The 13,950-nt window shown below is 34.4% G+C and overlaps 2 protein-coding genes across 2 annotated transcripts; one reads left to right on the top strand and one right to left on the bottom strand.

The window, feature by feature from the left end:
• Window positions 1-1,385: 1,385 nt before the first annotated feature.
• Window positions 1,386-4,901, top strand: LOC111996858 (uncharacterized). Its single transcript, XM_065781383.1, has 8 exons — window positions 1,386-1,486; window positions 1,666-2,179; window positions 2,291-2,581; window positions 2,696-3,004; window positions 3,083-3,391; window positions 3,480-3,980; window positions 4,066-4,389; window positions 4,517-4,901. Exons 2-8 carry the CDS (start codon window positions 1,943-1,945, stop codon window positions 4,685-4,687), a joined length of 2,142 nt encoding a protein of 713 aa, XP_065637455.1. The 5' UTR covers window positions 1,386-1,486; window positions 1,666-1,942; the 3' UTR covers window positions 4,688-4,901.
• A 701-nt stretch (window positions 4,902-5,602) lies between these two features.
• On the bottom strand, window positions 5,603-12,147 carry LOC111996876 (serine/threonine-protein kinase STY17). Its single transcript, XM_024028921.2, has 16 exons — window positions 11,747-12,147; window positions 11,221-11,335; window positions 10,933-11,033; window positions 10,609-10,728; window positions 9,850-9,904; window positions 9,619-9,729; window positions 8,506-8,556; window positions 8,211-8,386; window positions 8,018-8,125; window positions 7,560-7,633; window positions 7,151-7,326; window positions 6,782-6,877; window positions 6,369-6,449; window positions 6,160-6,213; window positions 5,935-6,069; window positions 5,603-5,827 (listed from the first exon to the last, which is right to left on the bottom strand). The coding sequence occupies exons 1-16, from the start codon at window positions 11,941-11,943 to the stop codon at window positions 5,756-5,758; spliced, it is 1,722 nt and encodes a 573-aa protein (XP_023884689.1). The 5' UTR covers window positions 11,944-12,147; the 3' UTR covers window positions 5,603-5,755.
• Between the last annotated feature and the right edge of the window lie 1,803 nt (window positions 12,148-13,950).

The following is a 13,950-nucleotide window of genomic DNA, read 5'->3' on the forward strand; positions in this document are numbered from 1 at the left end:
AAGTGAGAGATGGAGTTTTATAGAGAACCAATGGTAGACCCGCTCGATGAGCGAAAAAAATTTATAATTTGTTTTTTTTTTTTTTTTTAAGTAAAAAATAAAATAGTAAATGAGATTTATAAGTGTTAGTTTCATACTCTTTTTAAAATGATGTGATTACTTTTAAATAAAGTATAATACAATATATTAGATTTTCTAGATTAATCTATTTTTATTTTGTATTTGAAACTGTTCTAAGTCTGGGTTGGGATTGCACTGAAAAGGAAAGCAGACGCGTGTTTGCATTTTTTTTTTGTCCCGTGCATTGTTCATGAGACCTGCAAGTATGGATTTCAGCAAAAAAAAATTTTAAATTGGGTCTCACGGCACTATTTACACATTTAAAAATTATTTTGCTATAATGTTTTCAACAATTATACCCTAAATGTTGCAAGATTTTTTTCCCAAGAAAACTTAACGCATTTTATATTCAATTATTATATAAGACGAGATATTTTGTAAATAATGTAACGTGTGATTGGAATTTGTTTTTAGTGCTCCTTACAAATGGTTTATTCTCTAAAATGGTTCAAATTGGACTGAATTGGACCAATTAGACCGAAATGGACCACAATGTACCAAATGAAATGAATAAGAAATGGACTGAATTGGACACAAAAGTAGATTGAATGGACCAAAGTAGACTGAAATGCTCTAGTGATATGGCTCAATAAAAACCTAGCAATAATTCCCCTTAACCCAAAAAAAAAAAAAAAAACGTAGCAATAATAAATACTATGTTTCAACTTTTAGATATTATATAAATAGATAAACAAACTGGCATTACTAAACAAAATTGATTTAGGCTACTCTGTCCCTAATCATTCTAAAAGTCAATTTTTTTCATTGACATGATTTGGTATGATGAGTGTGTAATAAAAATGGTGCCAATAGTATATTTTTGTTATTCCAATTATAACTTATCACCTTAATAAATCGTAAATAAAAATTAGTTTCTTTCCCGTCCCGTTCTAAATACAATATATGCCTACGCTGTCATATACTAAGTTTGTTTTGTTTTAGTTTTAACGATTACAAATACTAAATACAATTTGGCCAAATGCAATATAAGGTTTGTAAATCCCAGCACTATAATAATAATAACTTAATAAAGCCTTTAGGCTATGACTATTTCTCTTTGCCCCTTAAAGTTTGGTCTATAATTAGAAATTAGTCCCACAAATCGTTGCAATTCTTACATTTTAACTTGTTTTTGGTTAAAATGAAATTGTTAAGGGTTCTATTTTTAGGAAAGAACCCTACAAATTTTATTTCAATTGAAATCTTAGGAAGTCAAGTATAACAATTGCATGTTTGTAAACAAATTTGGTAAAGTCAAATAGAAAGTTTGTGGACTAAATTATGGTAGAGATAATTTATGAGTTAAATTGTAATTTTTCTTGAAAGTTATAAGAAGCTTAGCTGGAAATAGGGAAGGAAAAGACAGGTCTGTTACCTCTAATTACCAATCTCGACATAACTCTGAATATAAATTTTCTGCCTCACTTCTTTTTATTTTAACCTTATAGTGCACCAAGAATCTTCCACAATCTTCATGGAACAACATTTCAGCTTATTAAACCTTTTTTTTTTATTCCTTCTAAGAATCTTCTGTTGTTGTCCCAGTTGCAAATATCAGCTGGCTAGGCCTTGAAGTTGAAAGCTTCAAAGTACAAACTCAGCATACAACATCAACATGTTGCAAAGAAATTCATCCTGACACGTTCTCAGGCGTCTGACAGATATTATGCAACAAAAGCCACTCTCTCACTCTCACTCACAAAGCAAACATGCTGCGCACTTTGCCTACCTCCAAGTGACCTCTTCTTAAGGTTTGGAATGAAGAAAATATTAAACCAAACAAGCTCAACCAACAAAGAATAAGAAGACAGATACAACAACAATGGCCATATCCAAAAACCTCTTCAACATGGTCCTAAAAAAGTTCCACAAATCATCTCACACAGATACCAATCTTTCCAATACAAGTTCTAGTGAAGAAGCCATGGTTAGGGAAGAAACAGCCAACTTTGAAGAAGATATTGCAGCTTCACCAACACCTTCATCATCACAAAAGAAGGATTTAACCAAAGAAGATGTTAAAGCCATCAAAATTCAATCGTTTTTTAGAGGCTATCTTGTACTTTTTTTCAACTTTACATTTATTTATTTATTATAATTTTTTTAATAGATGAATTGGCTTGTAAACTAACTGTGTTATTTGGGTTTTGATGATCTCAAACTTTAACAGGCAAGAAAGGCATTTCGAGCACCTAAGACCAAGGTAAAAAGGTTAGGAAAAAAAAGAATGGGAATGCCCAAAAATTGCTTCAAAATAGTCCAATCAAAGTTTGGCAAATCATCTCAAACCAACGCTAGTCCAAGTGGATCCATTGAAGAAATAAATGTTACAGAAGAAACCACCTATATATCTGAAGAGCCCAATAGTTCAGCTTCATCAACACAATTATTCCAAAAGAAAGATTTAACCAAAGAAGACATTGCTGCAATCAAGATCCAATCATTTTTCAGGGGCCATCTTGTACATAATCTATTCAATTATATTTCCTTCCAAAAAAAATTTTTCTTAAAATTATTTTGAATATAAACTAATAGTGATATTTATTTGGATTTGTATGATTTTAAACTTGAACAGGTAAGAAAATCACATAGAGCACGTGAGAGCATTGAAAAGAGCTCAAAAAAGAAGGAAACCGGAATGTCACAAAAGTATTTCAGCAGAGTCCAAAGAAAGTTTCGTAAAAGATCACAAAGAGATATTACTTCTCCCCAAACCCATACCAGTCCAAACAATTCCACTGAAAAATCAATTGATCAAGAAGAAACTATCAAGTTTGAAGACCCCAATAGTGCAGCTTCATCTTCATCATCACCCCAAATGAAAGATTCAACCAAAGAAGATGTTGCAGCCATCAAGATCCAAGCAACTTTTCAAGGCCATCGTGTATGTTATCCAACTCATTGCAATTTTTAACATTTTATTTGGTGATAATGATTAGGACTGACAATGATTTTTGAACAGGTAAGACAAACATTTCGAGCACATAAGAACATTGCAACAAGTTCCAAAAAGAAAAGAATGGGAAAGCACCAAAATTGCTTCAACGGAGTCCAAATAAGGTTGCACAAAAGATCTCATAAAGATAAAATTTCTCCTCATGCCAACACCGGTCCAAGTAGTTCTATGGAAGAAGCAATTGTTGAAAAAGAAGCAACTAATTTTGAAGATCTCAATGGTGCAACTTCATCAATACCACCATTCCAAAGGAATGATTTAACTAAAGAAGATATTGCAGCCATCAAGATCCAAGCAATTTTTCGAGGTCATCGCGTATGTTGTTCAACCCCTCGTATATTTTTTAGACATTTTATTTCTTGATGATAACTTGCCATAAAAGACAATGATTTTCTTTGAACAGGCAAGACAAATATTACAAGCAAGTGAGAGCATTGTAACGAGCTCAGAAAAGGAAAGAGTAAGAAAGACTCAAAATTACTTCAACATAGTGCAAAGAAGGTTTCGCAAAAGATCTCATAGAGAGACAATTTCTCCCCATGCTAACACCACTCCAAACAATTTCACAGAAGAAGCAATTGTTAAGAAAGAGAGTTCTAACTTTGAAGATACCAGTGGTGCACAAATTGTTAAAAATGAAAGCACAAGTGCAGCTTCATCAGCACCAACATCCCAAGAAAGCACCAATTTTGAAAATTCTAGTGGTGCAACAATTGTTAAAAAAGAAAGCACCCATTTTGAAGATCCCAAAGATGTAGCTTCATCAACACCATTATCCCAAGAAATCACCAATTTTAAAGATCTCATAGGTGCAGTTTCATCGGCACCATCATCCCAAAGGAAAGATTTAACCAAAGAAAATGTTGCAGCCATCAAGATCCAAGCAATTTTTCGAGGCCATCGGGTACATTATCCAACACTGCTTTTTCTTTAGACATTTTATTTATTAATAATGATTTGGCATGTAAACCAACAATGATATTTGGCAGGCAAGACGAGGATTTTTGTCACTTAATAGCTTGGTATCAAGCTCTAGAAAGAAGGAAAACCCGAGTAGAACAGCACAGATGTCCCAAAATTGGTTCAACATAGTTCGGAGAGAGTTTCGGAAAACACCACATAGGGATATCATTTTATCACATACCAACACTTGTGCAAGAAGCTCCACTGATGAAAAAATTGTACCAGAAGAAACAATCAATTTTGAAAACGCCAATGGTGCAGCTTGCTCAATACAGTTATCCAAGAAGAAAGATTTAACCAAAGAAGATATTGCAGCCATCAAGATCCAAACATCTTTCAGGGGCCATCTTGTACTTCATCCAACCCATAACAAAAACATTTCCTAGTAACAATAATGCATTGTTAATAAACGGTTTACCATGAAAATTTGTAATGATCCGACTCTTAAGGGTTTTTGTTGATTTCAAAATTTTATAGGCACGGCGGGCATCTCGAGCACTCAAGAGCCTGGTGAAGCTGCAAGCAGTGGTTCGTGGGGTATGTGTGAGGAAACAGGCACGTATAGCCCTGCATTGCATGCACGCACTTGCTCAATTGCAGGTTAGAGTTCGAGCACGACAGCTCCTTAACAGTAATGAGGTGTTTTGATGGCTAATACATTGGAACACTAGACCTAAACCTTGCTCATGATCATGACTATTATTGCGGCACTGAAGCTTTATTAGCTTAACGGAAGAATCCCTATATGTGCTTGATATTTTGGAAAGTCCACTATCGCAAATGATTTTTTACACCTTGGGCCTTTTGTTATTTTTTTCCCAAGTATTCAATTAATAACAATTTCTACGTAGCTTTTCATCTACTAGCTGGTCAGTGTTTGTTTATTTTGTTTTTTGCTTACAAGAGGGAGAGCGATTAAAACAGAGCTTATCCTCCACTTAACTACAAGACTCTTGATTCAAACACAGCTTATCCTCTACTAACCTACAAGACTCTTGACAGTTCCCAGTAGAATGTTAGTTGAACAATGTAAACGATTGAAAATTGCTTGTGCTGTAAGTGGTTTTTAACTACGTTAAGATGTCACCATCTTGTAGTAACCATTCAACAGCAAGTTGAAATCATTTATAGGTATTTACAGTATAAAAAATAAAAAATTAGCTTGACAAATGCGCTGCCACAAGGTTGATACAAACACGTTGGCCAATTTTCCAACCTTTTTTTTTCCCTGCGAACATGGCATAGAGCACCTTTTGCTCTTCAACTTTTTGGTCCTTCAAAAAATTATTCTTGTCAATTTAGTCCTTGTTTGACTATAAAATTGTTAAGATTAATTCATCATGTTAAAAACTTGAATTGACCAATGATTCTTAAATATGGGTTATTAATTTATTCAAAAATATTTCACACGATCCTACCCATTATTTTTTGAGGATCAAAATGGATTGATCCTAAAAGTCAAGGACCAAATAATGCATTTTGCCTGCAAACATTCAAAGGCATGTACAACAGAACAGCTGGGTGAATGAAGAGGGAGAAGATCGAAGAAGAACAAAAGGGGAATACAAGGAACAATAAACTGCTAATTTACAAGACAAAAAACAAGGTTGAATTCTTTGTCAAAATACTATACATTGCAGATTGTACATATGATTGAAAAGACCAATATAGTAAGTCATGTGTAGCGCGTTAAAGATTTTTACTCATCTTGCTCTTTCAATGATGGCCCTTTCTGAGTGCTGAAAAAAAGCCACCAGATGATTTATCCTTGCATCCTTCATTCTGAACCTGCTTCAACACATCATACTTAGAATGGTTTCATAAGAACAGTTTTTGTTTTTATTTTGTTGTTGTTGGTATCATCAATTTTAAAGACATATAACGCTTTCTGTTACCTCATCAGCTATCTGCTGAAGGATTTCTATGATTTCAGAGAAGTTAGGTCTCTGAGCTGCGTCTTGCTGCCAGCACCTCTCAAGCAGTTCAGCAAGTCTTGGGTAAGTGTTTTTTGGGATTGTAGGCCGTATACCCTGATAGCCATGTCAGTTAAAGAGACTTATCACCTACAAAACAAAATTGTTTATGGTATACCTCATGTTGGAAATGTAAACAACAAATACCTTTTGCACCACACCGACTGCTGCTTGTAATGGGGTTAAGAGGGAATACGGGAGCTGGCAATACAACATAAATATGGTTATAGTGAGAGCATTTATGCCATCATAAGTTAATGTAAAGAATCGAGAAAGGAAGTCATTATTATAAAAAGTTCCTTTGGTTAATAAAAAAAGGGGCTTCCTTTTTCATTCAAAAGGCAAGGAAGACTTACTTCTCCAGTTAGAAGCTCCCAAAGTACTATTCCAAAACTGAAAACATCTGCCTTGTGATCATATGCTTTATGTTCAATAACCTTCACTCACTCATAAATATCACTGTAAGAAAATGCTAGGAAATGCACTTATGAATAATGAAAGCTACAGATAGAACTTGATTATCAAAGACAGAATGATCTCATCATGGGGTTAGCAAAAATGATATGGCTGTAAACATATTCTAGCACATGGAAACTATTGTTGGTTGCAATTGCAATATAATTTCAGTAGGTTGAGAAATAAGCAAAAAAGAACTTTTGCCAAAAAAACAAGAAGCAGCAGAGTATCCAGATTTATGTTGCATTTTGTGGTAATGTCAAGAATAAGAAGAAGAAAGTAAGTTGACGCCTGAATCTGAAAAGATCCATACCTCAGGAGCCATCCAACGGTATGTTCCAGTTTCAGCTGTCATCACTCCAGATTGAGTCTGCACTCTGGCAACTCCAAAATCAGCAACCTTAACGATCTGTTCAGAAAGGTCTAGGATTTTAGGACAAAAAAACCAAGCATGTTGCTACAATTTATCATTCTATGATTTGAAAGAAAACCCAGGAATACAGATGGCATTTACTAGAATGACAAAATATCATAAAGGATAAAGGGAGAGGTGGGGGGCAATAATGGAGTATCACAACCAAATAAGATATGCTTCAAAAGTAGATTCTATAAACACAAAAGAATAAAAAATGTTAATTGGCAGATAAAATCAACCATGTGCAGATTTATAAAATACTCTTACTTCGTTTTCATCCATCAGAAGATTGGCAGTCTTGAGGTCCCTGTGGATTATATTGTTTTGGTGCAAATAATTCATTCCCTTGGAAACATCAATTGCTACTTTGAGCAGAAATGGAAGCTTAAATACACCCCTATGTTTATGCAGAAAGTCGTATACACTGCCTCTAGACATGAATTCTGATAAAACACAAACATTAAGAATAAAAAATTGAAATCAGTAAGCCAAGTCATCTTACAAATATTAATATGAAATACTTGATACATTTTATAGAAGAAGAGGAGGTTTTGTGTGTCAATTTCATCAAGAGAAAGAGAGCACCTATTTACAGTGTCAATCATGAGCTCTAGAAGATAAAGAATGGGAGCCTTGATTATACATTCATAGATCTTAAAGATTCTTGTGGATTTACCAGTCACAATGCACAGGTTTGGAGGCTGTGTACATGCACCTATGAATTGCACGACATTCTTGTGACGGACTTTCCTGCAAACTAGGATAAGTCATTACAAGAAAAGGAGGAAACTTCCAAAAGAAAGATGCAAGCAGAGACCAGAAACTACCTCAAAAAAAAAAAAAAAAAAAAAAAAAATAAGCAAGAATATAGCAAGATCCAAAGGTGAGGCCCCAGTGTGGCATTTAAATATCAGACTATCTCATTTGGAAATAGCATTTTTGTTTTCTCCACATAATAAGACTAAAAAGGGTAATCTCCATAAGGGAAAGTGCAATTCTTTCAGTATCAAAGTGTTGGTCACACACACACACAGGTCTTAAAGGATGCATTGACAACAGCATAAAGCTTAGAGGTCAGTATTTGAAAAGGGCATGAGGTGCCACTAAAAATTATGAGAAGGTATTCAAACCAACCTCATTATATAAACTTCCTGGGAAAACTCTCTCAGCATCTCTGCATTGACACGCTCAGGTTTGAGGATTTTGATAGCCACTTCCTGACTAAAATATGTGCCTTTATACCTGAAGAATTGTTTAAAGAGGGGGAAAAAAACAATCAGCTGAAACCTATATAAAATTAAAAATAGTTTTCAGACAGGCAACTTACAGATCTCCAAATGACCCGGATCCAACTTTGTTTCCCATTTGCAATTGCCTGACATCAATTTCCCAGACATCAGTTCCATCAGTCGGTATTTCTACGCAATTAGACAACGTTTCAAGCGTTCTCTGGTTATGCCCACCTGTAGCATAACCCGAATGCTCTTTGGACCAATATTGCTCCTGCAGAGTATCGTGTGAAGGGTTAGCATGTGAACTAAATTATGTAGAATCGTTCCACACATTGACTGGTACCTATTCCAAAATGGGAAACTAAAAAAAGTAGTGAAGATGGTAATTACCTTAGACTTTAAAATTTCTTTTTCTAATGCACTTTTAAGCTCCTCGGTTTCCTAAATGTTACACATTGCAAATATATCAAGCATTATACTGATGGAGTAAGATAAAAAGAAAGTTAATTTGTCCATTATCTTTCAAAGCATTAAAAATGTATTCCAACCTGGATGTTTTAGAAATAGAACAAATCAAATTCAATCAAGAGAAGAAGTATCTTTGTCAATGTAATACATTACATAAGTCCAAAAAATTGGAAACAAAGGAATAAGATATGTAATATGAAAAACATTTCAACAATCATGTACAAGAGACAAAGCAGAAGATGATTTTGATTCCAAATGAAATTATGTAAAATACTAACCAAATCCACTCCCCCCCCCCCCACCCCACCCCAAAAAGAAAAAAAAAAAAAAATCTTAGAAAGAAAATCCCACAAGGTCAGCAGATCTGAAGCCACCTATTAGTACCACTGTGATCTTATATTCCAATTCTTTGAATAGTGCCTTTTCCAAGTTCCCCTAAAAGTATTATGTTAAACTTACATGTCTTTTTGTTTGGCACCAAATAAGAAAATTATAAAGTTTGAGTAAGAAAGCAAAATGCTTGATGCAGCAATAAATAAAGTACAACTATATAAGAAACATATGGAAACTTTTTGAAAGTTATGAAATCCTAAGAAATACAAGAATCAATTATAAATATATACTAATATTAGCAAGAAAAAAGAAAAAAGAAAAAAGAAGAAAAGTATGATGGATAAAGATTGAATAATGGGAACAATATGAAGAAGCTATTGAGATCAACTTAAAAGGGAATTTTACAGATTTTTGTGCACCCTTATCTAAGCCCTAATTAAATCTATCTAGATGCCACGTAAAAAGCTTTAGTTAACAGATGAAGTTCCAAAGATTAGCAATTACATGTTACTCAGCAAAACAGAGGAACAAGCTATGTAGACATGAGATTTCCACAAGCAAAAATTTCAACAATGAAAGGGAGAAATTATCATTAAAGTAAATCAAGATATCAATGTCTGATATATGGTACTAATCATGTTTACCAGATCACCAAGACACATGTAAATCAGATTAGTTATGCTCACAAATACAAGACCATACCTCACGAGGCCAACCATCAACAACAAAGACATCCAGAGAGAATCCATCCCCGGTGGAAAAAGCATGAGCTTCTATAATGTTCAGTCCAATCTCAGAAAGTAATGATGTTAACTGGCATAGTAATCAACATTATTGGTAAATTGGTGGAGAGAGAGGATTCCATGCAACCATTTCATCCAGCAATAATAACAAAACGCGTGATGGTAAATTCCATGCACATCGATTAAGTACCTGGTTTAGGGTTTTGGGCTTGTCAATTGTTGAAAATGTGATCTCGTGCATAGGCCTACGAGGTTAACAACTGTGGATTAAAACTGTGTAGAAATGAACACAAAAACACAAACTAAAATCAATTGATTTGTAAAAAGTCGTCTTCATGGTATGTAGCATAAAACTGTTTAGCTAGAGTAGATTGCCTTATGAATAAAAGAAGTAAGTACTCCAAAAGAAGTGAAATAAAAATAAATCCAACAAAATAGTAGAAAATTATAACAGCCAATTTTTATGATGGAGAACAATATATTACAAATAACAACTGGCCACAAGAGAGAGCCTTACCACCTCTGCATTCATAACATAGTAAAAGAGACACCAGTAAGCTACAAAAAGTTGTACTTTGATGCTTCTCAACAAAGGAATTCACAAAGAAAATTCTTTTCATGATCGGTGATCCTATGGAATTTTGAGTATATCTCGTTGCCAGTGATTCTCTCTCTCTCTCTCTCTCTCTCGCGCGTGCGCGCGCGCACACACACATGCATTAGCAGAAGTCATGTTTCATGTGCATGTAAGATTTTGAGCTTAGTTGAATAGATCACAATGTTATTTTGTTTAAGAAGTTAAAAAATAATAATAGCAATAATTTAACTAACTAAATTCCTTAACAACGTGATGAAAAAGGGGGGAGAAGGGAGATGTGGAAGCAACTTTGCATCATCTACACTGTATTACTAACTGCTCTACATAGTATCAAAATCATCCATTTCTTACCGAGACAAGTATGGTGTCACACTTATGGCACTGTCCTCATCCTCAACATTATCTTTATTGCCTTGAATGGCAGGTGCTTCAGGGTTGGGAGATGAACCAAAGGTAGGTGGCGGATGGATCCTGGGGGATTTACACACCCACACACGCGCACATGCGCATAGTGAGAGAGATATGACAACATAATTTAATAAACATCACAAATTAGATAACAAGTACTTAAAGATGAGGAAGAACAACCCAAAAATAAATCATGTACGCATTATTGAGCGTAGAACAAGACTGGGGAACACAGTTATACAGCTAAAAATATGCAATGAGTCATACGTCAGTCTGCTTCCATTATGAAAAGAACTTTGTGCATCTTCTTTCATTGAAGAATCCAAATTAACAGAATCAACAGAATTGCCATTTGCAATAGGGTAAACCTGCATCAAAGTAAAGATTCATAAAATAGCAATCGGGCATATACCATCTGCTCCAAACCAATCAAGTTTTTAAGGATAGACCACCTATGAATCATGAATGTCATGTTTCCAGTCACATTGCGGTTTATTCATTAAAAAAAAAAAAAAAGCCGAAAAAAGACAGTCTAGTAAATGCAAACATGTTTACATGAACTAGGCGAACATCAAATGCGGGTCGATTAGCAGGATCTTCTGCCAATTGCAGTAATCTCTTGTGAGTCAGCACATCCTCTGCCCTATCCACATTCACATCCAACGCATATCTACACCCGCAACAATCAGATATACCTCGAACACGTTAGAGAGACACAAAGACACAACGCATTTGCAATCTTTTCAATTTACAAACTAAAACACATAAAACTAAGCAACGTAAATTCACAGGTCCAAACAACAACAATTACTGTAGTAACCGAAAAGGTTTCACTGATTTATATATATATATATCAGGTAAAAAATTAATTAATAAAAAAACACTGTTTGGCTATCTGATTTCCTATTCTTTTCTCTCTTTCACAGACACACGAAATCCATAGCTAAATAAATGAATAGCTAGAATCTTAATTCACAGTTACATAGCGAATCGATTAGCAAAACAACAAAAAAAAGTCCAAAAAAGTCAAAAAAAAAACAAAAACAAAAAAACAAAAAGCTAGGGCAAGAGAGAGAGAGACCGAGAAGTAAAACGATTGAAGTGAAGCCATAGCTGATCATCGAAGCCGAGAAGATTAGCCTCTTCGCAATTCAAATCCCGGATTCGACTGAGCACCTCGTTGTACACCTCCAACTTCTGCTTCTGCTGCCGAGACTGTCGTTGCGGTGACTGCACAGGTCGACTACCGCAGCTCTCGTTGTCTTCCTCCATCGCCATTAGGGAGAATTCAGAGAATTGAGAGCATAGTATTGGATAAAGTATAATAATTGTTATGTAGAATTTAGATCAGGGTAGGTGATTCACTAGCTAATATAGCTATAGTGTTATTAGTGTATACTATAGACTATCGAAAAGAAGAAGACAAAGAGAATAATGAAGGATCGGACTCTCACTCACCAAACTAGAGCTGCTGCTGCTTCTTTTTTTTTTTTCTTTTTTTTTTTTCTTTTTTTTTCAGAGAGATTCTTTTGAGTTTGATCGATTCCTCACAGCTTGCCACGTCATCGCCGGGTCCAACTGGATGGTGACTCATCAAAGATTATTACTGCTTTCTCATTGGATAAACAGCCAAAAACGCGGCACACCCGCCTGTTGTTTTTGTTTTGTCTTTCCAATTTTTCCCTGTTTCAGCTTGTAATTTTATTACTAAATTTAAGAAATTATATTGGGAATTTTATTAGGATCGTATTAACAGATATTATAGGGTGAAAGGTCCAAAAATTATATTAGGTCTTGAGCCTTGGTTGAGAACATGGGTGATCCGAGGAGGATTAAACAGTAGATAGGGGTGCAAGTTCAGACCTTCATGAACATGATATGATTGGAAAGATGATCTGAGGAAGAATACCTTCTTGGACAAGCTAAACACGGATCAGATATGAATCCCATTGATCAAAATGACATTCTAGAAAACTCTAGTGACAGGAACGTACATCTCGAGTGTACCAAAAAGTAGAAGCTAGGAGATACCTAAGAAAAAACTGTTAACACCACATTTAATACACTACAGTTACTTTTCTAACCGCATTTATATAGAGAAGACTCTTGAACAATACTGCCTTGACTACCACAACTCACAGAAAGCCAGAAGGGGTGTCTGATGGGACGGGCACTCAAGTGGTGGCTTGGATGATCAACAAGTGGAAGGCCAAGATTATCAAAAAGGAGATATATAATGGAAGAAACCCTTGAAGGAAGAGAGGAGAAAAAATGGAGAAAGGAACACTGTAACAATCTAGAACCAAACTTGTAATAACGCTTCAAAAGCAATATAGAAGAATCAGTCTCCTTAGACTTCGCCGAGGACGGTTTTCTTTAAAGGACGTCTATAATCTTTCTCCCTTTATCATCAAATCCATTGACTTGTTGCTTAATTCACTAAAACCCAGTTTTCCAACTCATTCTCTACAAATTTATTATTTTGTGCCTTTTGGGCTTGAGTTCATACACCTTTTGGGCTAAGAGTTCAAATCGGGTCCTTACAGATGTTTTTAGGGCAATTATTAATAAACCATAATAAAAAAGTTTTACACCACTTTTATGAGAAATATAAAAGTTGTCAACAACATTTATTATTTTATCATTCTCTCAATAAAATATTTTTAAAAATAACTCTTAAACCAATCCTTATTTTATAAATATCATCCTCGAATTTTATGTGAACTTTTGGAAATGACAATTTCCACAACAAGGGACATTATTGGAAGTGGGTGCTAAGTCAATGATGATAATAATGATACCGATACTAGTGTGAAAAGTAAAGCCGTGATAAGGATGACAATAAATGAGAAAAGTAACGAAAGATTTATGAAATAAAAATGTCGAATAATGATGTATCAATAAAAAAAGAAGAAGAAGCTATTCTATAATGACATATTTATCCATGGAATTGACTCTCGCACACTTTATATAAGGAAGTGGTGTGTGTCTCAATCTTTGTGGCTAGACAATGATAATAGCAATGGTGTGAAAAGAAATACAAGATGGTATGAAATAATATAGGATAAAATGCAAAACTGACCCTCTAAGTTTCTTCATATTTCATTTCCGTACTCTAACTTTTAAGTTTATTCAATTAAGACTTTTCCATCAACATTTGTTATATGTTGTGATTAATTTTTCAATTTTATAAATTTTTCTTCAAAATTTTTAAATTAAAAAAAAAATTCAATTAATGATTGAAAAATATTTTCCAGATTTTTTTTTTCAAAAAATTTTAACAAA

Source organism: Quercus suber, unplaced genomic scaffold (genome assembly GCF_002906115.3).
Source record: "Quercus suber isolate HL8 unplaced genomic scaffold, Cork oak 2.0 scaffold_265, whole genome shotgun sequence".
Classification (NCBI taxonomy): Eukaryota; Viridiplantae; Streptophyta; class Magnoliopsida; order Fagales; family Fagaceae; genus Quercus; species Quercus suber.

Bases quoted from the DNA above. Each gene is read 5' to 3' on its own strand.
- LOC111996876 (XM_024028921.2), bottom strand. From the start codon at position 11,943: ATGGCGATGGAGGAAGACAACGAGAGCTGCGGTAGTCGACCTGTGCAG. The intron at 11,034-11,220 runs GTAAACATGTTT...ACTTTGATGCAG, and splicing joins TTGATGTTCGCCTAGTTCAT to GTTTACCCTATTGCAAATGG. The intron at 6,878-7,150 runs GTAAGAGTATTT...CTTTCTGAACAG, and splicing joins TTCTGATGGATGAAAACGAA to ATCGTTAAGGTTGCTGATTT.
- LOC111996858 (XM_065781383.1), top strand. From the start codon at position 1,943: ATGGCCATATCCAAAAACCTCTTCAACATGGTCCTAAAAAAGTTCCAC. The intron at 2,582-2,695 runs GTACATAATCTA...AAACTTGAACAG, and splicing joins CATTTTTCAGGGGCCATCTT to GTAAGAAAATCACATAGAGC. The intron at 3,392-3,479 runs GTATGTTGTTCA...TTCTTTGAACAG, and splicing joins CAATTTTTCGAGGTCATCGC to GCAAGACAAATATTACAAGC.